Source organism: Perca fluviatilis, chromosome 19, assembly GCF_010015445.1.
Source record: "Perca fluviatilis chromosome 19, GENO_Pfluv_1.0, whole genome shotgun sequence".
Taxonomy (NCBI): Eukaryota; Metazoa; Chordata; class Actinopteri; order Perciformes; family Percidae; genus Perca; species Perca fluviatilis.
In genome coordinates this window covers 26,874,203-26,898,359 of record NC_053130.1, presented here as the reverse complement: position 1 = coordinate 26,898,359, position 24,157 = coordinate 26,874,203, and the positions used below count along the sequence as shown (strand labels likewise).

Sequence of the window (24,157 nt, the reverse complement as noted above, 5' to 3'; positions counted from 1 at the left end):
TTACCAGATTTACCATTTGAGTTTAGCACGTTAGTATGATAGCATTTGCCTATTAGCACACAAAGAAACTTCAGCTGAGGTTGATGGGAATTAGTTTTGCAGATACTTGGTCCTAAATCTGACCTGATTGGTGCCAGATTTAAAAAACAAAGTCAGGGGGGCGACCAAAGTTATTACCATTCATACTTTTGGAGACATGAATGTTACTACATTTCATGACAATTGGTCCAGTTTAGACATTCTACCCAAAACCACACATTTCAATTTGCTGGCGGGGCAAGAGGATAATTCAAGGGATTACCAAAGTCAGAAGGAATCATCCTCTAGGGACCATGAATGTCCGTACACATTTCACGGCAATCCAATTGTTGCTGATGTATTTCTGGACCAAAGTGGTGGACGCATAGTGTGTCTAACAACGCTAAAATGTTCTTTTTTTTTAAGGAACTTTACAACTTGTTTGCACAGGCTCACGTAGCATTTTCTCTTCACAAGGAGCTGACCCACCCAACAAAACCCCCCTAAAAACCAGGGTCTTGAACAAGACAGTTGATATGTCTCTATGTTTTACTCTCTGTGTGGGACTGTTACTGGCTCTTGGCGACACGGGAGGAGAGCAAACACAGAGGTGTGGTAATTTATGTCTCCTTAAATTTCCTGTTCTGAGAACACACTATAGTGTTACGTTCAAGAGTCAGTTGTTATGTAGATGATGGCGTAACCACACTAGTGTGTTGATTTGTGGAGAGGACAAATGGCCAGAAATGGTCACACTGGCAGAACACCAGCAATAGTTCTATGAATATAGTGAGGATTGTAATACAGGCAGTCTGGTGGCTCTGTACTTTATGTGTTTGCAGTATCTTCGGTAAGGCTTTAGATTGCAGCCCGCAATTTTTTACAGTGTAAAAAAAGTATAACAAAAGAGTATTTTGTAATGACTCTGTACATATTCAATATTTACAGGGTACAGACAGGTTAAGCCTACAGTACGCCCTTTTGCATTAGCAGTGTCATGAAAAGGAATACATTTAAAGTACAAATTTGAGGTACTTTACTTGAGTATTTTGATTTCACACCACTCCCTACTTCTGCTCCACCCCAATTCAGAAAAAGAAGTACTTTTAATTCCAGTTCTTTTGCTACTAGTCGCTTTACAAATTAAGATTTTGCATACAAAACATACAAGGAGATTATGAAATATGATGCTTTGTTATAGATTACTATTGGCAACACATTATAATAACCGTTTAAGTCATTTTTCATGTCAAAATGCCAATCATTTCATGGTTCCAGCTTCTGTCTCAGATGTGTGGATTTCTTTTTTTTTTCTCTCTCTCTCTTAATTATGTTTAAAATGTTTTAAAGGTTTTTTTTTAGGTTTGGACTCTAACATCAGTTCTGGTCGTCACATAGATGCTAACACTGGACCTCACAATTGCATGAACGCTCCCTTTTGATTTGATCCTCATTTAAATTCTTTTCTTTCTTTTTTTAAACCCATTTTATAGCTGCAGATGTACAGGTACACCCTGCTTCCCCACAAACAATAATACACACAATATGATCTATTATAAGCACTCAGAATACACTTTCCACAATGCAATTTCCCAAAGCATTTTATTTCATTATTTCATTATTCATTTGACCACTTAATTCAGTCCGGTATACTAGCTGTCGAGCGCCAGTGTGACGTCATGGGAGCGCCGTAACTGTTTAAACTCCCGCGTGGTGGTCGCGACACTAGTTGTAGTCTTCTCCTGAACAGAGGTGTCGCTGATGAGCAAAGGCTACCGACTTTTGCTCTTTCTACGGACTAGAAGAAGAAGAAAAAGGTAAACAACGGCAGAACTGGCAGCAGCGTTGACGTCAATGCTTCGATTTGATTCGATGACCTACTTCGTCGGCTCAAGCCTTTCGTTCGCCACGAAAGAACTCATCTTAACCCGGTAAGTTTGCCAGAGAGACTTGCAGTCACTCTGAGAGTCCTGGCATCCGGTTGCCCTCGAGCTCGTTCAGGCTTCCTGTTTTCCGCTTGCTCGCGCGCCGCTAAAACAAATGGAGGACTCAAAATCCTGGCGCGCCAGCGAGATCTACATCATTTTGACGCCATATTGGCGCGTGCAAGCTCGGATGCGGCGACTGTTAAATGGCCTTTACAGCATCAATATCACTGTACCTCTGGAAATATTCAGGTACTCAGTAATTTCAATAATACATAATGACAGGGTCATTTATTTAAATTCCCTCCTTATTTGCAACCCTCTTGTCTTCTTTCCTTGTACTCACATACAGTATTTGTCCCGGTGCCCGGTAAATATTTCATCCATATAAATATACATATATGCACTAAATAAATACTGTGTTTCGCCTTCAAATATGACTCATTACCACCACTTGATCTCATCCCTCATCTTGTTCAACCTTTTTCCGTCTTCAGTCCCATCGGCTTCTGTCTGATAAAGCAGACCTTATGTAAAGTACCCTTAAAGAAACAAATCACACACACACAAAGACACAAAAAATAATTTAGTGAAAGCTTCGAAAGTTATTTATTTATTACAGTTTTTTGTTTGTCTTCACCTGAGCTCAAACATCACTCGTGCTTGATCCTCTAGCATTTTAACATTTAATGCACAGCATGACCTTTTAACTGCTCTACTTTTTCATGCTGCATTCCCTCCACAAAGTACATAAGCTTTCTTGGTGTAGATGCGGCATCCGCGATTGGGCTGTTATGCAATCATTACTCAGCCTATGTCTACATTATCCTGTCATTTTGTTTTTCACACAGACGCCACAGACTCTCTTACTTCCTGAGGGTGACACTGGCACACTGGTGGTTTAAAACCCCCTCCTTGAGGATGTTTCACCTGGCTGTGGCGTTGGTAGAGAGCAGCCAGCGGACAATGGAAGAGGTGGTAAACAAGGGGGTTGAGAAAGAGAAGGCCAGATGGGAAGACACATAGGAACACAGGACAAAAGGCTTTAATAGATCATCTACTTTTGAAACCATTTGGGGGAAAAAAGGACTCATGAGAGAGAGATTCATGATTCACCAATTCCACATCTCCTTATTTCATGAAGAGATGCTGAGGAATTGCATCTGATTTCCTCCATGTTATATGTCTGTGTATGAGTGCCCATCCCCCTTTAGTCCCTGCAGTGAGAGCAGGCAGGCAGGCTGGTGAAGTTGGGGGCAGGGCGACTCTCTTTCTTTCCCTCTCTAGAGCATGCTGACAGCTGCTCGGGGAGGCCTGGGGGCCTGCTTCTTACTGCCGGGCAGAACCACAGCCGCATCCTGGAAGATTCAGAGCAGAACTCATGTACGCTCACGGCCACGGCCCGACCACAAACTGGAGAAACCTGAAATCAAGACAAGGCCTTGACAAAAGAAGTCCTAATGTTTACTCAATCCGTTCACTCGTGTTAATATTTGAGGAATCCCTGTGTGGCTGCACGGGCTTGGGGAGAGAGACGTGACACACAAGCACACCGTTTAAAGGTTTAAAGTCCATCCTAACTGAAGGCTGCTTCCTGTCTGGGCACAGACTGAGATTAGCCAGGTCAGCTTGACCTACAGGCTGTCATGGGATGTCAAGCGGAGCCGCACCCAGGTCCTTGAATAAATGTAATAGACTCTTCCTAGAATTGCATGGTGGAAAGTTTGAGAAACGCTGCATATTTGGCAACCATAGGAATTTAAAAATTGCATAATGTGGCTATTGCTAAGGAACGTAACGCTGCAATGTCCTTAATCAGAATTAGAATCCCATTGATTGTCATTTTACAGCACACGTTTCAATACTTCTTTTCATCTTCAAGCTAAAGGATTTCAATTAAAGGAAGAAAATGACCCATGTATAAAGTGTTTATCATCCCTATTACATTGTAAAGGCAAAGATTAACAGGGGGAGACTAGCCGCTACTGGATGTAAATGAGACACTGAATAGATCAAACCCCAAATGATTAACTTGGATCAATATAACGACCCAAACCAAAAGAGCCTGGCCGGCAAACGTAGGGTGTCAATACAGATGACAGGAGTGAGAAATGACTAGGAGGCATCAAGGACAAAGGACATGCACGTGCACGGCTCTGGTGGACGTGCGCCAAGGCCTGTTTTTGAAGCCACCCTGCCATTTGCCTAGCAACTCCAGGGACAGGTGGAACACGTTAGATAAACAAAAACACGTCAGTCTAGATGGTTTTCATTTTCCTCATGTCTGTAAAGGTAGAGGATCGCATTTTAGCACACTAAGAGCAAAGGCATCCTCTGGGGTAAATAGAGTGGAAAACACATCCTTGTGTGTGTGTGTGTGTGTGTGTAATATGGGTTTTTCTATGTCTAATGAGTCCAAGTGAAGAGTATGTTGTGCAAAATCAGTGTTTCCGTAGGTCTCTTGGCTACGGAAGCCCATTTTCACCAAAAATAATTGTGAAAAGTTAGTCAAGTTAATAACAAATATTCCCAAGCTGAGTCAATCATTTCGCTTACTTATTCTTTAGTCAGTCGTGATAAAAATAAAAACGCACTCACGCATGGTTGAATTGCTAAGTCAGAATTGTGAAATACAAAGTCAAAATTTTGGATTACAAAGTGAATATTTGGTGAATAATTTTGTTTCATTATGTCATACTTTTGACTAAGTATGTAGAGATCTTGTCTTAACATGAGTATTTAGTTAATTTTTTTTTTTACTTTTACGAACTTAACCCGGCAGAATTGGGCTTCCATACATACAGTAATACAGTAACTTGCTGACCTCCAATTCAACCAGTCTGCCTTGACACACCGTCTTGAGTAAACCCAAGCTTAAGTTCCAGAGGACAATTCTGTCTAACATCCGCATCATCTTACTGCTAACACGGGACCACCCAAAAGGGCCTAATCTGGGGGTAGCAGCCATGTCGTCTGAACAATGTCAAGGCAGGTTTGCTTTCTTAGCCTTGGCTCTCTGTGCTGCGCCTGTTCCTGTGAGCATCTCCTCACACACACACACACACACACACACACACACACACACACACACACACACACACACACACACACACACACACACACACACACACACACACACACACACACACACACACACACACACACACACAGACAGGCCAGGCTTCCTCCAAAGTTAATTACGGCCACAGCTTGCATGGGTGCATATCATTAGCAATAATTGCACACAGTATCCCACTGCCATGTGCCTCCCTTTTTTTGTACCAGATTTACGCTGCACTGATCCATGAAGGAGCGGCGTAGCCCTCAACATGCTGCGAAAGGGAAACGTGGCGGACGGAGGGGAAGGAGTGATGCAACGCCAGACCCTCCGTTTGCGAGCATGTGCTCACATCTGTCAATCTAAGTCTAGGACTGGGTTTCAAAGAGGGCGGAGTTAAAAAAAAAAAAAAAACAGCACATGTGGATGGATGGTGCAGCTCCATGTCAACTCCAGGAAATGCAGGGATTACTAAGAGGCAGGGCGTGTTTGTTGTGTAAGCATTCGCATGTGTGTAGGTGTATGTGTTTTTATATCAACAGGAGCTGTTCCCTCCTGCTTGGTTATGGGACTGGTTGGTACACGTTGAACCAAGAATGACTGTGCATTTTCAAATCGAAACGCAATTAGCCTGTTTCCTCTCTACAGCCTGGGCAGGCAGATGGTTAAGGCCCACTTTAGAGAGGCCCACTTTTTTTTTGTTAAGTAGGCTGCTGCAGTACGCCACCACACCTGTATGGAGATGAAGCTCTAGGCTTACATAACATCTAGTGCGCCTCTGTTACAGCAAAGAGAGGCAAAGTCCCTCCCCTTCCGGTCGACCTCATGAGACCTTATTTTGGAAATAATAAAAATAAAATATCTTTTAAATTGATTAACATCATGCTGTGTGTGTATAATGCATGGCACACTTCAAACAGGATCAAGAAATAATTTGTCTTTCCCCATTTACTAGGGTGCTGTAAGACGAGTGCTTAGGGCCGTCTACAAATTACAACACCGAAAAGAGATGCAACAAAAATATTTATTAATTTAACTTTTTTTTTTTAAGTAAGTGCTGTAGTATAACATAGCATAAGTATATAATTGAGGTAAGTTTGGAGACATTACCTTATTAATTATTAAATTAATAAATATTTTTGTTGCATCTCTTTTCGGTGTTGTAATTTGTAGACGACCCTAAGCACTCTTACTGCCCGTCAGTAACAGCAGCAGCAGAGATGAGAAGCCAGCAGGCAAGTGTTATTTACATACACTTCTGGTGTACTTACAAACTTTACAATCCATCGTTTTATGAGTGCATAACCTGTTTGTACTAGTGTAGAAGTTTGGTATCATTTCGGGCATTATTAGTGGGGTAACTTACGAGATACATCACTGGATCCATTAGCCCCTACGCTAAGCTATTCAGCTGATAACGCTACTCTACGCTAACTCTCCCAATGTTCGACCCAGGTGAAAAAGCTTCTGGGGTGTTTGGCTCGAGGTCATGGTGCAAAGGACCCAAGGGTGAAATTACTCCGAACCATCACTTTAACGATGGCTCCATTCCATCAAGTGTCCCAGTAAGCTATTTCAGTGCGTCAGCATGCACAATACCAGGGCCTCTCCTAAGTGGAATGCAGCCATCATTAATGGTTTTGAATACACCTGTGCTTTTCCTACTGTGACACGTCAACATGTCTGCCGTGAAAAAGGTTCCATTAATGCCAACATCGTGGATAAATTGGAGCAGACGTTGTCCCCTTCATAGCCGAGTGATCCACAGTGGAAGGCGATGTTGGCGCCGCTTCAGTCAAAAACTCCCCCCAGCATGATGAATCTCCCCACAGTAGTCACTGCTGTCCTGCCCGCAGGTCTCCCAGCAAACACAGTTTCTTTGTTTCACACATCTCGTTCATGTGTGTATGTGTATTTGTGTGTGTGTGTGTGTGTAGCACAGCTAGGTTTAGAAAATGCGGCGTGCCGGCCTGGCTGCCTGCCCCCCCCAAGCCTCCCCTGCACAGTGTGCTGGATCGACATTAGCAACAGCCACTGAGCCAAACACAGACTCAGATGGCGAGCACTTGCCTGCGGGAGGAACAGACTTAACACAAAGTAGAAAAACCAACACAGCTGTAATAAACAGAGCCAGAACCAGATGGGTTTATCTAAACTGTATATCAGAGTTCCATTTCCATGGGGCTGACACTGGCCTTTTTTTTTATATCTGAATGTGTGAATAGGAATACCAGACAATCAGACAACAATCTAAATGCTTTACAATAAAAAAACAAAAAAACACAGACAAGTTGGGACTCAACTGGGCTTCAAGTCTTATGTAGTACAGTATCACGCCCTCCCTGTCCTTCTTGTAGCTAAAATAACCAATTATTGTAAAAACAATGGACATCCAGGAAGCAAGACAGACCAGCAGTGCAACAGCTTCCAACTATGGCATCAGACCTTCAATGGGCAGGGAAGAAAACAATAGATCTAAAAGTGTGATCGTTAAAGGGGCAACTTCGCCGACTTCAACCCGAGAAGTGGACAATACTCATCGTCAAACCCATGGAACCCTTTGCAGATTGTTCCGTATTATGATCATTTGGTGAATCATCCTCACAAAAAGCGTAGAATCATTGTTTTTCAAAGCAGACTGTATTGAAAAGTTGTTTCCTATCATTATTTATAGTTGTCCATGGTACAGCCTCGCTGATAGCTTCAAGTTAGCTCATTTTGAGCTTGAGCAGCTTCTCGCTGATACAAGGAAACGCAGAATTTAGGTCTTCATGACCATGGGAAGTGTTACACAGTATAGTCAGGCATGTATTTTTACATTCTAAGGAAAATTGTCACAAAACACATTTTCTATATCAGACTTTATTGACTTTATTAAGGCAACAGTTTGGACATGTTAAGCTCCTTTCCCACTGGAGAAAGAAACCCACTAACACCCACTTCCATCTGTCTTTTTGTCTGCAGTGGGAAAGCTAACAATCTGCATTCATTCTCTGGACAAATATTTCTCTCTGAAATGTAGCGGAGTAGAAATAGAAAGTGGCATGAAAAGAAAAGACTCAAGTAAAGTACAAGTACCACAAATTGGTACTTAAGTACAGTACTTGAGTAAATGTACTTAGTTACATTCCATCTCTGGCCAGGAGATGGTTAACTTAAGCTATGTGTGTAACTAAAGATACAACTTCTTTAGAGGTGAGCGACAGAGCCAGCTGTCTCCCGCTGCTCCCAGTCTTCGTGCTGAGCTAAGCTAACCATTTCCTGGAAGTAGCATCCCATTTAAGTGACAGACAGCAGAGTGCTGTCCATGTTCTTATCCTGCTCGTCCGAGGACATATCTCAGAGACAAAGTCAATAGAAACTGAGCGTCACAAACATGCCTTTTATCAGAGGCATGTTTGTGACGCTGACTTTATCAGAGAGTAGAGGCATGATGAGGCATGTCGGGCAATTGTGTGAAGTTTACATTCAAAAAATAACCCAGGAGATTTACCTACTCTTTAGAAGGGAGTAACTGCTCCATTGGACGGTATATACTGTATGTCCCCTGGGTCCTATGTTCCCCAGCTCAATATCACCTCAATATGACACATTAATGAGACATTTCAAAAGGTTTTATGTTCTCAGCAATGTTTTTCCTTAGGTCAAATGTTCAATGTATGTTTCCCTTAACCTCGGTTGTTGAAATCCCCCACCTGACACTTCATCCCCTACTGATGTTATACACCTTGAAACTAGGGGTGTAACGATATGTCGATCTGGATCGATTCAATCCTCAATGATTATCGATACAAAGTGAAAATACATATACATATCGTCATCTTTAAAGGGATACGCCACCGTTTGTTGAATATAGGGCTTATCACGGTCTCCCCTAGCTGTAGATAGGTGGGCCAACGCATTTTTTGTGCATGCATTGTTTTGGTTCGGTGCAACACCGGCAGCGCCGCCGCTAGTTAGCTTAGCGTAGTGAATGAAATCCTATGTTGCCGGTTAGCATGTTGTGAGTAAAAGTGAGCCAACAAAAGACAAAAAAAACAACCTAATCACTTGCACTGACACATAAAATGCGTTGGCCCACCTATCTACAGCCAGGGTAGACCGTGATAAGCCCTATTTCAACAAACGGTGGCATGTCCCTTTAAGATGCGCCTCTATTTTGAAATTCCCACGTTATATTTATTCTTCTTACTAAAAAGAGTAGTTTGGATTTGATTTAAATGCCTGGAAGAGCGTAGTAATGGTCGTAGTAATAGTCATATTTTAGTTGCTTTTTGTATATACAGTATATATATAAACGTAACTGTTAAATGGTCTTATGTATCGTCTCGTATCGTTTCCAGGCCCCTGAATTGAATTGAATAGAAATCGTATGGTGGCAGACTTCATGAATCAGTAAATATTGCATCTTTGTACTAGTAATCAATATAATATCTAATTGTGACAAAACGTCTGATTTACACCCCTACTTAAAACCTATGCTTTTCGGACAGACATTAGACATTGATATCACACAGCACAGGCTGAATGGATTTTTTTTACCATTCAAACTGCATTTGAAACTTGTTATTTTGCAATTTCAACTGCAAAGGTAGCCCTTTTTTACATAACGGACCCTGGGAACATAGGAATGACCCCTCCTGGACTGCACTGTAGTGAAATGTTGCAGTAGAATGCTAAATAGTGCAGTTGTGCTGGCGTGGTACTGTTATGGCCTCGTCCATGTGTTTGTTTTACTCGCTGCTTGTCTGCCTTTTGTTGTTGTTCCTTGTCTCTGGTGAGCCGAAGACAAACGTCCAACCTGTTGGACGATAAAGTGAGCAGTAAATATATTTGATTCTATTTTATAGAATCTCAAAGCTATTGTAGTAGTACTGGCCTTTAACATCCAATCTGGTCTATTTCTAGAGGGTCATTTCTCACGCAATTTTGTTTGTCCTATCCCTGTGGAATCAGTCAGTCTGCTTTGGGGCAGCTTTGGTCCAAAGGAAACAGAGTGAGGAGTTATGAAATGTCTGACAGTGTAGACACAGTCAGGTTAGGGGTATGAAATGAGAGCAGGCGAGGGGGAGGAGGGGGGGGGCCTCTATAGCAAAATGATCTGATCAGGAGGATAGCCAGACGAGAGTCACCTCACCTTGACCGGCCTATCCACTGAGCCGCAGACGCTAGTTACGCAACAGACGCGCTAAACCACTCCTATTGGCTACAAATCAACACACATGGCACGGCCATAGCAGCTGAGGAAGAGCCTGGAAGATGGGTGAAGAGGGCAGACAGGAAGGAAGATACAGGGAAACAACATAATGGATCTGTTTTTAGAGAGTGCTTTGTGTGCCAATAACCTTGCTAGATTTAGCTCCACTTCCACTCAGGGATGCAAAAGTGCAGCCGTAGCACTGGGGGGTGTGTCTGATTATAGCCTCTGGGAATCTCTAGAGTCAAAACTGATTTTAAACGGCTCCTACGGCAAATAAGAACAGAAAAGACCAAAAGCAGCAGCAGCAGCCGCATTTTAGCAGTATGGACTCCTCAAGTGGATCCTATCCTTCTTCTTATCTAACTGAGAGTCATACATGAGGCTTCTAGGATGATAAATTGATAAGACGTTAACACATTCATCAATGCCACTTTAAATACATAAGTGGTGATGACCAGACCCAAGTGGAATCTGCAGTTTCTTTTTTGTTTTTTAGTGGTGATCCAAAATAAAAATCTGCGGAATTTAGCCGACTGTTTTTCTGTTTGGGGGTGGAGATGTTAAGATTCGGAGTTTTATTAAAAAAAAGAAAAAAAAAAAAAGAAGAGAAACGTCTTAGAGATGACATAAAAACTTTGTATTTTCTACACTTTATTGTATTAAAAAGGACCACTCCAGCAATGTCGTAGTACACTTCAAAGACTGGGGACTTGTGAGGGACGGATTCAAAAAAGAACTTGTCATAGCTGAAGCGAGGCCGAGATATCCTGACTTTCAGTCCCTAGCATAGGCAAAATCCTAAAACACTGGAGCCTACATTTCCCACGATGCAACTTTCATTAGACCCCTCCCTGGTTGGTTCTTTAAAACCCCACACCAACAGCTTACATGCTTTCAGTTAAAATATTGACATCACAAGCTAAATCCAAAATTGCCCCAATGACATAATGTTATTATTATATATATATATATATATATATATATATATATATATATAAATAATGGAGAGCTCCCTCCGGTTACAGATGAAATTATACAACTGTTTAAATAAGCCAAGTAGTACTCCTCATGATGAGTTAACTGGGGTATGAGTAAAAGGGGCATTTTACTGATTTTGCACATGAAGATAGAGGTTTAAAGGTACACTGTGTGGGGTTTTAAGTATTTTATTAGCTAAAATCAATGTCTTCATTCATAAATGTGTCCTCATTGGTGTAAAATGACCTCTGCCAATGATCCGACTCATCCTTGTAAGCGAAGAATTTCTTATCTGTATTTACATTGGTCGGGCAAGTCCAAGGAGGCTTCCATGTCGTTCCGCCAGTTTGAAAAACTATAATCACTGAGATTTTCGTTCAGAGCCAGCGTCATGTGACTGAAACCAGCTGAAACGGAGGAGGAGATCAGCGAGAGGCGCTGAGTCACTGCCCCGGCAAATTTGAAAGCCTGCACTGCACTTTAGTTCATAATGGAAGATCATACTTATGCCGAGCCACAGGAGAAGGAATCCTCGTCGCCAAAAATAAAATACAAAATAATAGAAAATTGGAAGACATGTCATAGCTTCTCGGTACATAACGGCTACCGTAGATTGCAACACGCATGTGAAAAAGCGAGGCGCTCAGAGAGCACTATTCGCTTGAATGCAAAATACAATTTCCCCGCTAGATGGGAGAGATTCCTACAGTGTACCTTTAAAAGGTTGAAACCACCCTGAATATCATAAGCTGCTTTCCCCACTCTTCAGCAATTCAATCATAAAAAAAAAAAAATAACAATCCAAAATATGGACACTAATAATAATCTGAGTTACCACAGTAACGCCAACTCTTCTGATCATCGACGACAAAGTCAGCCATCCACAACAGCGCAGGTATTGCTTTATATTTTATTTTATGTACAGTACATGTAAAAAAAAAAAAGAAAACAAAAAAAGTAGCCAATAAACATTGACCAAAACGTGGGCAACAGTAGATAGCCATGTTGCTCGTACATGGGGAAAATCCTGACAACAGTTCCCCCCCCCCTCAGGCATACAGTACATACATTTAGACTCTCCCACTCCTCGTCGTGTAAGGCTGCCTGGAAACTAGCCGGGCTTGACGGTAAAAACAGTCAAACCGCAGATTACCGAAATGGGAGAAGTGCGTTAACCTGCTCCCCTAACGAAACGCACTTCTCCCATGGACAATCAGGGAGCTAGTTTTCAGCCTCCATCTGAACACAAGTGTGTTCCCAGACGGGCGGAAAGGAGACGGGCTGGTTTTTTTTTGCTGAGCGTGACTGTGTGCAATCTTCGGTAAGTTTTTTTTTTTTTTTTCTCAGAATAATAACAACAATAATAATAATAATAATGCTGTGCTCGACAGCTGTGGTCTCTTGCCTTTGCTGCTCTCCTCCCCCTCCCCACTACTCCAACAGCGCTGCTTTCAACACAAAGGTCACTAAAGGCCAGCGTTGCGGCCTGCTTTTGCCAGATGACTCAATAACGGGCAGGCTCCGACTAGTAACGAGCTTTTTCTTCAGCACACTCAGCAGTTGAATTCACAGTATCCTTACAGCATGGTATCATTCTCCTTTTCTCCCAAAGTCACTCATAAAGCTTTAACTGATAATGCATAGGGGGCTTTGACACATTTGTTCACCCATGTTTCTCCAGTGGAAAAGGTTCAATGTGGATTTTTGTTGTGTGTGTGTGTGTGTGTGTGTGTGTGTGTGTGTGTGTGTGTGTGTGTGTCAGATAAGCTAAGAGAGAAAAAGCACCCACGTCTAATGCGAGAATACAGTGTACACAACCATCCGTGTCTGGTGTCGCCCCCAAAAATCGTACAACAAAATTAAATTAAAAAAAATAAAAAGTTTTTTGTTGTTGTTGTTTTTGTATCTCCAAGGCTATGGATAGTCAACCACAAAGACTTCTGAACTCCCTTGCTGCCTATCAGGGCTGTATCTCGCAATAGTGTCGCAGACAGTGAGCTTACAGCAGGCCACCAAGGTACAGATAAAGTGCTTCTTTTTTATTTATTTATTTTTTTTCCTTCTTCTTTCTTAAACGTGACGCTTTAAATAATTATAGTGAAAATAATGGTAGGTAGGGGGGGGGGTTGGGTTGCTGACATGATGACACTCCTAAAAAGTTTCAAATGAAATGGAAGAAGAGACACACACACACAACGACATGATTCTGGAGAGGAATAGAGTTCAGCATAAATCCATCCGCAGATCCAACTGATGATGTCGCTACGAGGATGCAACACTGATCTCTAGGAGAGCTGGAACAGTCACTACTTTCTCTGGATGGAGCCGTTCACATTCTTTTTCACAAGTAGGACGACTCAGGGTAAGACTTTACCTGAAGGTATCTCCATAAGGGTGACACGACACCGACATGAACACATGAACCCTCACCCTGACTTGTCATGACAAAAACAGAATGACACCGACAGAATGAAGCATTTTGTCATAAACATTTCTGACTTGTTTATGACACGTTCGTGGCAGTGTCATGACACTCTTATGTAGATACCTTCAAGTAAAGTGTGACCTTTTTTTTGTTTGTTGTTAAACCGTGGCCAAGCGGTTAGCGTCCAAGTGGTGGTGGTGGGGAGGGGAGGGTTTGAAGATGCCAGCGGCTTCCTCTGGCCGGAACGAGTTGGACCTCGCAGCGAACACATCAGCGGCGCGGGCCGTGATAATGACAGCAGCAGACTGGGAGGTTGGTTGGTTTTTTTTTTTTTTTGCGAGATTGTAGTAGAAGGGTGGATCATAATCAAACCGTTACAGCTAATAAATACATTTGGATCCTTGTAGTGTTATTATTCGGCTCTATCGAAATGATTACATCTAGAAAAAAAAAAAAAGAAAAAAAAGAATAGTTCAGTCCATAGTAGACCATGAGATGCCGGGCCTTTTTTTTTTTTTCCTTCTTTTTTTTTTTTGATGCATCCTTATCCAGTCTTTCAAAAACACTCCACCTTGGCGGCCATTTTTCAACCAGCCTTGTGGTGGGGTTGGGGGAGGGGGACGGGGGACGGGAAGGAAAAAAAAAAATTTAACGGCGTATAAATAGTAGCCGTGGCAACCGCACGTACTCCCTCCTGGGACTTGATGACACAGTCTGAGAATTCAGAAAAACCTCGGAGAGCTCTCTTCAGTCCTCAGCCTGTGAACAAGAGGGAAAGAAAGAGCACAAAGTAAAGACTATGAGTAAACAAGGCAGGTCATACATACACACACACACACACATATATACACACACACACACACACACACACACACACACACACACACACACACACACACACACACACACACACACACACACACACACACACACACACACACACACACACACACACACACACACACACACACGGAATTCTTAACACAGTGTACAAGTCTGAGCGCCGGGGGGAGATGTGCTTCTCAACATGTCATGATAGTTATGGGAGGATTACGGAGCTCCTTTTCCAGCCCGCTGACAAGAGCAAAAAAAAACACGCTTCCGTTATGAGCTCTGGGGAAAAAAAAAAAAGTTACCCTACCAAATAAAGTCTTAAACTCCCCTAACGGTGTAGGATAATAGTCTCCACTACAACCAACCTCTTGGTGGTTGTAGTGGCTGAAATACAAAAAAAAAAAAAAAAAGGAAATCATTTCCAACATTCTTTTGATTGAACAAATTGAACACTGAGTAGAATATAAAAAAAAGGCACCACTAAAAGGACAGTTACACTTTAAAGTTTTCTTCTGATATTTCCATTCAAATATCGCATAAACAAAAAACCTCAGAGTGTCTTTCGGGATATGTTGCAGCCTTTTGCGATGTGCTTATTGCGCCAGTGACGATAAAGTACATTGTGCAGCCCTACTGTGTAGGCTATATTCTCAACTATAACCAACTGTTGGTTATAGTTGAGAATATAGCTTACAGTATGAACTTTAAAATGCTCATATTATGCTTTTGGCTTCCCCCCCCCTTTTCCTTTATGGGTTATAGATCATTTTTGTGCACGTTTATAGGTTTACAAAAGTGAAAAAGGCCAAACTTTACTTCCGTGACAAACGTGCGTCACTTTGTAACACACGTTATAATGCTCGACTAGCTGCTAGCGTGGCACGCCCTCACACTCTGCTTCTGACTGGCTAGTAGTCCTTACCTAGCTACTGAGTATGTGCGACTCCCAACAAAGATGGAACGGAAGTGTGATGTCTCACTCTGTAGCTAAAACAGAGAGCTCAAAATGAGCCTAATATGAGCACTTTAACTCATCTATGACACTGTTTATTGTAAATGAAGATCAAATATAACAATTGACTTTAGCTTTTGCTGTTATTTGATAACCAGTAATAATAATAAAAAAAAATTAAAAAAAAACGGGCCAGTAAGAATTGACTTTGGGCAAGTTGTTTTTTCTTCTTCAAGTGGAAAAAACCTTAACGTTGAACCCTGCAACCTCTTCTTGGTTACAGAGCCCATAACAGAGTAAACAGAAGGGTTGGAAGCAGCCACTCTGTCCCTCATATCACTCAAAAGACAATATTTAACCTTTAAGTGTGGTGTTGAGGACCGCCTGCTTGGCTACACGGGGGGACATGCACTGGGACACCAGGGGAACAAGCTCGGCGTAGCCCCAGTATGACTTTTGCTTGATGCTTTTGAGGCATAACAGAAAACCTATTTTCATGCACTTTGAACTGCATTAAAAAGGACAAATCCGGCGCAAAATGCACCTAGGGGTTAATAACACACGTGTACCAAGTTCACCGTTCTCTGGGATCTGTTTTCATGCTAATCGAATGTGACCAGTTTCAGCCCAAACCGCTAATTAGCTTATAACGCTAGTCGTCGGAGCACGGGTAAAGTAAAAAGAAAATCGCTATTTCTATTCCACTAACAAGGCTCAAAATAGCACCACACTTCCACGGTAGCATAATGAGGGTCCCTACATGGAAACCGAAGCATTCAGAACTTTGTAAGTGTACAGACAGTCTATTAAAAAGATAGTTTATGAAGACAGTACCGTTCACGTATACAGGCAGGCGCCATCTTGGGAAAACAGTCACGACCAATTGATGACCAGTTATGCTACCGCTGAAGTGTGGTGCCATTTTGAGCCTGGTTAGTGGTGTAGAAATAGCGATTTATTTTAACTTTCCTCGTACCCCGACGACTAGCGTTATAAGCTAATTAGCGGTTTGCGCTAAAACTGGTCACATTCGATTAGCATGAAAACAGATCCCAGAGAACGGTCGACTCGGTACAAATGTGTTATTAACCCCTAGGTTCATTTTGAGCCGGATTTCTCCTTTAATGGCGTTTTTCCATTACATGGTACCTGCTCAACTCGCCTCACTCTACTTTTTGGGTTTTCCATTATGATATAAAAAAAAGGTCCCTGGTACCTGCCAACAGGTACTTTTTTTTTTAGCATCACCTCCATCGAGGTGCAGGCTACTGATTGGTCGGAGAGAGAATCGTCACTGTTTTTGCTGCCTCCAGCTTCTTTAGAAACACAATGTGTCTTCTGGCTGTGTTAAACAACAACAACAACAACAACAACAACAACACACCTTGGAGATTCTATATGCGTGTGTCGCGTTGGGTCACGGCAGTTTCCTGCGGCGGCGCTCTGACGACCAGCCGCGCTCGCCTCGCGCGTGAGGCGGTACTGAATCCGCAATGGAAAAAGGAGGACGGGGCCAAGTCGAGCCGAGTAGAGCTGCTACCGGCAGTGGGTAAGTGCCATAATTGCGCTTAAGCAGTACTGTCTATTTGGTGGCCATTTTAACAAGCTATTCCTGTTGAAAGTAAAGCAGGGCAGCCTGTGCCTGCCATAAAGCTGCTATTAATGCTTGTTGTGCTGCTTTGAACACAGCAACTCCTTCATGACAGAAATGTGGCTGGCGTCCCTCGGCTGGCACGGCCGAACTAAATATTTGTTCAAATAAGCAGGTTGATGCAGAATGTTGTTCACTCAGCACACATTCCCCTCCAAGTTTTGAACATCAACACTATCAAATGAGCTAGTTTAAAAGACGTTTAAGAATAGGGCTGCGTAATTGTATTCACAACTCAGTGACGATAATGATACCTTTACAAATCCACTCGGTCCTTGCAGTGAGCTAATCACTGAGGATTGGGATTCTTTGCGTCTCTCTACCGAAGTGAGGAACATTTTAAGGAAATGTGAATAACACCTTTATGGTGTCTCATTCAACCTGCAGGCTATTTTAGGGTATGGAATACACACTGGCTAAAGTCAAAAGATATCTTTTTTCTCTCTCTCTCTCTCTCTCTCTCTCTCTGCTCACTCTTAGTAGCAAAGAGCAGTGTACAAAACATTCAGGTAGCAGCTTCTCATTTTTCGCCAGCACTGACCGTCCCTTTCACCGGTTAAAATGGCAAAAGGGTGATCGCGGCTGGTCATATCAGCTGCCGCTTATTAATGTTAATCTAGGGAGTAAGCTTAAAGAGCCAATCTGGCAAAAGTTTATTTAGGAATGAATGGCACTCAAAAACTGTTTCTGGCTTCTCAGCCTTGAAATTTTAACTGAAGATCCAATGAGGGGATTTGAATAGAGTCAGATTCAAAGGCAGATTTGATACTGGGTTCCGATTGGATAACATGCGGTCACATTTCAACCCCAACTGCAAAGCCAGGTTGTCCTTTTATTAGGTTCAAAGTACACCTTAAGTTTCATATCTCTTAGTTAAGACAGTTTGGCCACTGCATCTTATGCATACTGTATGTTTAATGAGAGAGAGATGGATTAGGTTATTTCTTTAATTAGGGGCACCTTAAATAAATATAAGTACAGATCCCTGCAAATGCCTGGGTAATAGACTGCTGCATCTTTTCTTCTGGGCCGCACACACTTCGTATTGCATGTCATCAGCTGACGGAACAAAATTGCTAGCGCTTCCTTTTGTAGCCGCAGCCATTTCCCAACAGCATTTGCATTGAGCTTTGTTTTGCTCGGTATCAGGTTTACTAAAGGCCCAAGACTGCACACAACGACATGGTATCTAGCTTTTGGGCCAGCTCTTCGACATCTGCCCTGTTGACATTTTTCCAACACTTAAGTAGTTTTCTCTGAGTTAGCCTGGGCAGTAGAGCTGGGCAATATATCGATATTATATCGATATCGTGATATGAGACTAGATATCGTCTTAGATTTTGGATATCGTAATATGGCATACGTGTTGTCTTCTCCTGGTTTTAAAGGCCGCATTATAGTAAAGTGATGTCATTTTCTGAACTTACCAGACTGTTGGAACTGTTCTATTATTTGCCTTTACCCACTTAGTCATTAGATCCACATTACTGATGATTATTTATCTAAAATCTCATTGTGTAAATATTTTGTGAAAGCACCAATAGTCAACACTACAATGACTACGTTTACATGCAGCCAATAACCCGTTCAAAACCGGAATATTAGCAATAACCCGGTCGCGCACGGCCATGTAAACACCGGCAAAAACCCGAATATGCTCATATTCCGGTTTTTAAAAACCCGAATATGCTACCTGGGTTACCCCTTTTCTAACCCGAAATTTTGGTCATGTAAACGCGTATCGGCATATCCCCATCAAAAGGAACATTGATTTGTGTTCTGCGCATGTTCTATTCGCAAGGAATCTTGGTCTTTTGAGTAGAGGAACTTCTTGTATGTGCCAGAAAACATAGTTATATATATATAATGCAGAAAACCTGCGCGCAGTATACCGGAAGTAAACAAGAAGTAGAGGTAAACATGGCGAGACGCAGCACAGCACCACACTTTTGGAGCGAGGAGGAAACCAATTTCTTTATTAGTGTGGTGAAAACCATGAATATAATGTCTTTTGTTGACGGCAGAAAGTACCGAGATAGTGAGATTTATAAGAAGGTGAACGAAAAGTTATTGCGTCTTAAGGTTGTCCGTAGGCTACGTCCAGACGCTAACCGTGCGTCGCCGTTTACGTCGGGATATTGCCATTTGATTACAAATGCCATGTACACAGGAGTAACTCTCTCTGCTCACGCACGTAAACGGGTTATTCCGAATGTTTCAGAAACCCGAATAGTGACCTTAACCTGACCATAACCCGAAAATTGACAGCTTGTAAACGTAGTCAATATCGTTGCGGTGCCCTACTGGGCACTCCTAGTTAATCACCAAACGGTTTGTTGTTTAAATTACTTTCAGGTGCCGTGAAGGGGGCAGTTACAGCTGGTCATAAGTAGTAAGTGAATCAAACATACGGGCATTACTTAAATTAGGCCGGTGAGGGTTGAATAATGGTTTTTTTGTGTCCATTTTCAATTCGTTACCCAGCCCTATTTTAAGTCTTGGAACGCACAGGGGCACATTTCTCTAAAACAGTACTCTTAACTGTGTCAACTAACCTACGTGTCAACGTGGGAAAGCAGCGATGTAATCTCCGGTCCCATGTGGCCCACGGCCTTGGCTGCCTCCAGGATGGCTCTCCGGTACATCCCTTTCTTCTTGCGGTTGAAGCGGGACCTGAAGAGCTCCCTGAAGGGCGACAGTTTGGCAACGGAGAGCTGGGAAGTGGTGGGCGAGCCAAACCACGCCACCTTTGCCTGGGGCCACTCGGCCTCGCAGCTGGCCGTCTCCTGTTTGCGGGTGCCGCTGATGCTGAGGACGCGTGCGGGCCACCAGGGGAAGCCGTGAATCTTCCCCCACACGATGTCGCCCACCGCCACGGCGTGACCCTCTTCGGTCACGCACTTTGTCATGCTGCGGGTGTGAAGCCGCACCGTAAGCGGCGGCACTGTCTTGCAGTCTTCCCGCGAGGGTACAGAAGATGAGGTTACGGACAGGTCTTCCCCCGGGGCCAGATCGCACAGCTCTGGTGACGTGCCGTCGGAGCTGAAGGACTTGGACTCGTCGAGACTGTCGCTGCTGCAGACCGACAGGCTCGAAGAATCCGCTTTGCGCTTACGGAAATTGATGAGAAGGGTGAGGTCGCTGTGGCCGCGCTCCGCCTCCTCTCCCGAACTCCCCGACCACAGCTCCAGGGAGTTTTTACCTTCCCCCGAGTCTTCAGAGTGGGGCAGGCAGGGACCGGGAACCCTGGGGCTTCGCCTCCTGGCGCCTCCTACGAGTTCTGCCTCGTACTCGACCACGCTCTCCTCGCCCTCCCTCTGAGGGGGTCTCAAGTGGATCTTCGGAGAGGGTAGGTCCTGACCCACGGTCGTAAAAGGCCGGGTTAGTTTGAGTTTGGGAATGGAAACAGTGAGGCCGGACCTGGTGGCATCTAAAATGTGCCGCTGCTCCTTGGTGGGATCAGAAGGCGTCTTGCCGTTTTCTCCCACACCATTCTGCACCAGTTGTTTGGGGCAGAATGGCTTGACTGAACCGTGGACCCTCGCGGGGATCTTCATGACCTCCCCCTTGCCCTGTGGAGTGCTGTAGGAGATCTTTATGACCGGACTGTGGGGGATAACGTCAGCCCCGGGGAACTTTTCCCCTTCGGGTTCCCCCCTTTTGTCCTTCCTGAGGCGCTTGCTGTCAAGGCTGGTGCCGTTTTCACGTCTCTTAGTGTCCTTGGTCGCAACTACATCCAATTTTCTCGACAGCTTCGAGGGGGTATCCTTGTCGTCGCCATCGTCGTCGCTCTGTAGTGCGTTCTCTTTTCGTGAAGCCTTAGTGTTGCTCATGCCATCTTTGCTGTCCTCGTCACTATTCAGTGTGTTCTTGCACTTTTCACACAGTACCTGCCGCGGCCGCAGACGGATAGTACTCATGGTCATGCGGCCCGGCTCCCGTGACCGCCTCTTCTTTCTTTTGATTGGTCTCGGAGGGGGCTGAGGTACCCATTGGCTGTAGCTGTGGCGCACCCATAAGGGCTGGGGGAAGGGGGCTCCTTCAAAATAAGGAGGGTAAGGAGTCTGTCCAGCTGGCACTGGTGTGGGTACAGGGCAGGGGAGAGGGGCAGTAGGTATGCTGATTTCTGGGAGAGTGTTTTCATCCTTTGGTCTATATGAAGCCTGGCTGGGAGATTTGGAAACCGGCTCCTCACTCAGAACTTCCGGGACTTCACAAGCCCGTGTAGATATCGGGCAGTCCCCAGGTTTTGCTGTGATATCTGGTAGACAGAATAGCCCAGTCCTAAAATGAAGAAGACAAAAGAATAAAATGAATAACTGTGTGCCTCACTGAGCTTCCCTAGAGTGCTACAGTGAAGTTTATGCAAGCCAAAACAAACAAACAAACAAACAAACAAACAAACAAACTAACTAACTGTCTTGTTACACATGACAAGCATTTCTTGAATTTTTTTTTTTGCTGACCAATTTCCTCAACAAGAACATACTGTTCTTCCGCACTTGTATTTCACCATGTCAGATAACTTGAGGCCTGTGGGATAGCACAAATCAAATATCTTGCGGTTTCAATTAAGCCAAAAGAAAAAAAGAGCACCCAAAGCTGTTCAAAGCCTTCCCTATAGGTGGCTTACCACACAACCTGTTTTACTGTTTATTTTGCTTTGACTGGACAAAGTGACACCACTCTCCGTATCACCTGTATGCTAAAAAATTCTTTACGTGTGGGGGTTGGGGTCTGAGATCTGTCCTGCTGCCTTAGGCCACAAAAACAGAGCAATAGTATCACTGGCTCTTTTTGAGTGATTTTATGTGTGTTTTTTTATACTCTAGGACTAGCAAACATGTCCAAAGAAGGCCCAACTGCCAAGGAGACTTATAGAAGTGGCTGGCAGGCAACAGTAACATGGCTGTGCTGCTTTAGTCAGGAGACAGCAGACAAAGAGACTACAGGATGCCCAGGAACCCCCCCCTCCCCAACATCAGACTGAACAAAAACAATCCCATGAATCACTCGGGATTCAGAGATGTAGGGAAGGAGCCAGGAGATTTGAGTTTGTTTTTGCATCCGAGTCTATTCGGGGCTTATGGGTGGTGAGATTATTAATTAGTGCACATTTGGGGAGCCCGTTTTCCTCCCCAAGGAGAAGTACCTGGCAGTCACCTCCGAATAAAAGTCTCTCGGTGCAGCGTGTTCCTCTCACCTTTTTTACATGTGCCCCTAAAGCAGCCAAATATTTGCCTGCACAGTGATTGACACGGCACAAACACGGCTGTGTCAGGGAACAGGCAGTGCTAGTTAAGCACAGTCCAAGGACACAGCATATGACCAGCCATGATTCCCTGTGCCGTTGCCATTTCACGGTGTGTACAGTGTAACTAGATGCAGAGATCTGCTTGAATGATAGGCCTAGACGACGACATTAAACAAACCTGTGGGAGACAATGACAGGAAATACATTTCCATGAGCTGAAAAGGAAGAAGTCAAATTTTGTCAGTGACAAGGCCTGAAATATAGGCATATTTGAAGTTATTCCAAGGCCTGCCTTTTACCATTTGGGTGGGTTATTTTCAGGCCAGTTTGAGCACTCACATAAAAAAAAACAACCCATCTAAGCATACTAAGGGGCAAAGCTAGTCATATACTGATTCTGCTAGTCTATAAATAGTGTAAAGCCAGCGGCTTCTAAGGTGCACACCAAGGAAACACAAGGCTTACATGCGACACACACTAAAAGAGGAAGATAAGACATGACACTGATATATGTCAATTTTTACTGAGGTTTTCTCATCTGAACAGTATTGTGTTTTCTTGTTAACTGGCAAGAGTGGGCCTTTTCTTGTCAAGCACAGAGCCTAAGATGGTCACTGGATCTGATCACAACCAGGGTGAAAGAAAAGGCATTACAGTAGAGATTCATCAAATCCAACATGTATCTTTATTGCCATTTTCCATTGTTTGTGCAGATCAAAAGTGACTGGTTATGAAGAGCCATTTCTCAAAACAGCAACTGCATTTTAGATTATTTGGATGGAATCATCACTCCAGAAAACTGCACAACGCAAGGACATCTATTTGTATTTAAACACGGCAAAACATAACTGATACACAGAATACTGTTCAGCCAAGGCCTAACGTTACCCTTTTACTGAATACGTGTTAGCTGCTCTGTATTTGATTAGGCTAACAATAAGCTATAGATGAACCCGTTGACATTAGTTATTGTTCAAGAGAAGTCATTAACAGTCTCTGTGGACAGGGACAATATCTTGGCATACAGTATTTCCCAGTAGTAAAATAAAGTATATGACCATCTAACCATGAACTAAAATTAAACCAGTTTGCCATTAGCCGACTAGCTAGCAGATAGCTACCCTGTCAGCTACAATAACCTACGAGTCTTTTGTATGGAGGCCCAGTCAGCTAATAGCTAGCTACCAGCTAACTAGCTAGCTTTGACTCGTTAGCATCAAAGGTAGATTAGCCGGTACCTGAGTTTAGCAAATTAATTTCAAAGACACATGTATAAAGGGAATACACGAAATAACACTCACTTTTTGTCGCAATCAAGTAATATCCCCGTATAGCTTCTTTCTCGGTAGGTCAGCGTCACCACCAGTGTATCGTTAACTATTTGATCGATAGTGACAGGTACCCGAGAGCCGGCCCGCAGCTCCTCGGCCACAGCCTCCATGTTTCCAGGCGTGTAGTGTCCGGCTCGGCGGTGCTCGATCCCGGCCAAGGGAGCCACGGTCGCGTCGGCTAAAGATCCGTCTCCCCTTCGCTATTCGAGCAGGAGGCTACACCAGGGCATAAAATGACGCCATCACCCCCACCAAGTCAATTACAACAGTACTGCCACCGCTGACATCACGCTCCCTATGCTAGAGGAGCAGAAATCTCTCAAGACAAGGCCTACCCTCTCTCTGTCTCACTTTGACTTGTTAGATGCCATTCATTAGTGCCGACTTTTACCTCGGGGATGCCTCCGTTTTTCATAGCAAGAGACTAATGGCGTTTTGGATGTATGGATGCATTTCCCAACATGTTGCAAGAGATATGGTCGTGAATTTCGACAAATGTGAGAGAAATAGGACTTCTAAATACTCATCATA

General features: G+C 43.5%; 1 protein-coding gene across 2 annotated transcripts; it reads right to left on the bottom strand.

Moving 5' to 3' along the window:
• Window positions 1-13,925: 13,925 nt before the first annotated feature.
• Window positions 13,926-24,145, bottom strand: pwwp2b (PWWP domain containing 2B). 2 transcript variants are annotated; one of them, XM_039784217.1, is made up of 3 exons: window positions 23,597-24,145; window positions 19,601-21,325; window positions 13,926-14,363 (listed from the first exon to the last, which is right to left on the bottom strand). In XM_039784217.1, exons 1-3 carry the CDS (start codon window positions 23,734-23,736, stop codon window positions 14,327-14,329), a joined length of 1,902 nt encoding a protein of 633 aa, XP_039640151.1. In that variant the 5' UTR covers window positions 23,737-24,145; the 3' UTR covers window positions 13,926-14,326. The 2 variants fall into 2 exon arrangements, with proteins under 2 accessions (XP_039640151.1, XP_039640152.1); XM_039784218.1 differs by having other exon boundaries at window positions 19,597-21,325; window positions 23,597-24,143.
• Between the last annotated feature and the right edge of the window lie 12 nt (window positions 24,146-24,157).

What these genes read in the sequence shown, in the direction of transcription:
- pwwp2b (XM_039784217.1), bottom strand. Translation starts at nt 23,736, where the DNA reads ATGGAGGCTGTGGCCGAGGAGCTGCGGGCCGGCTCTCGGGTACCTGTC. An exon ending in TTACTTGATTGCGACAAAAA is followed by an intron (nt 21,326 to 23,596) that starts GTGAGTGTTATT and finishes TCTTCATTTTAG; the next exon opens with GACTGGGCTATTCTGTCTAC. An exon ending in CTGCTTTCCCACGTTGACAC is followed by an intron (nt 14,364 to 19,600) that starts GTAGGTTAGTTG and finishes TCTTGTTCACAG; the next exon opens with GCTGAGGACTGAAGAGAGCT.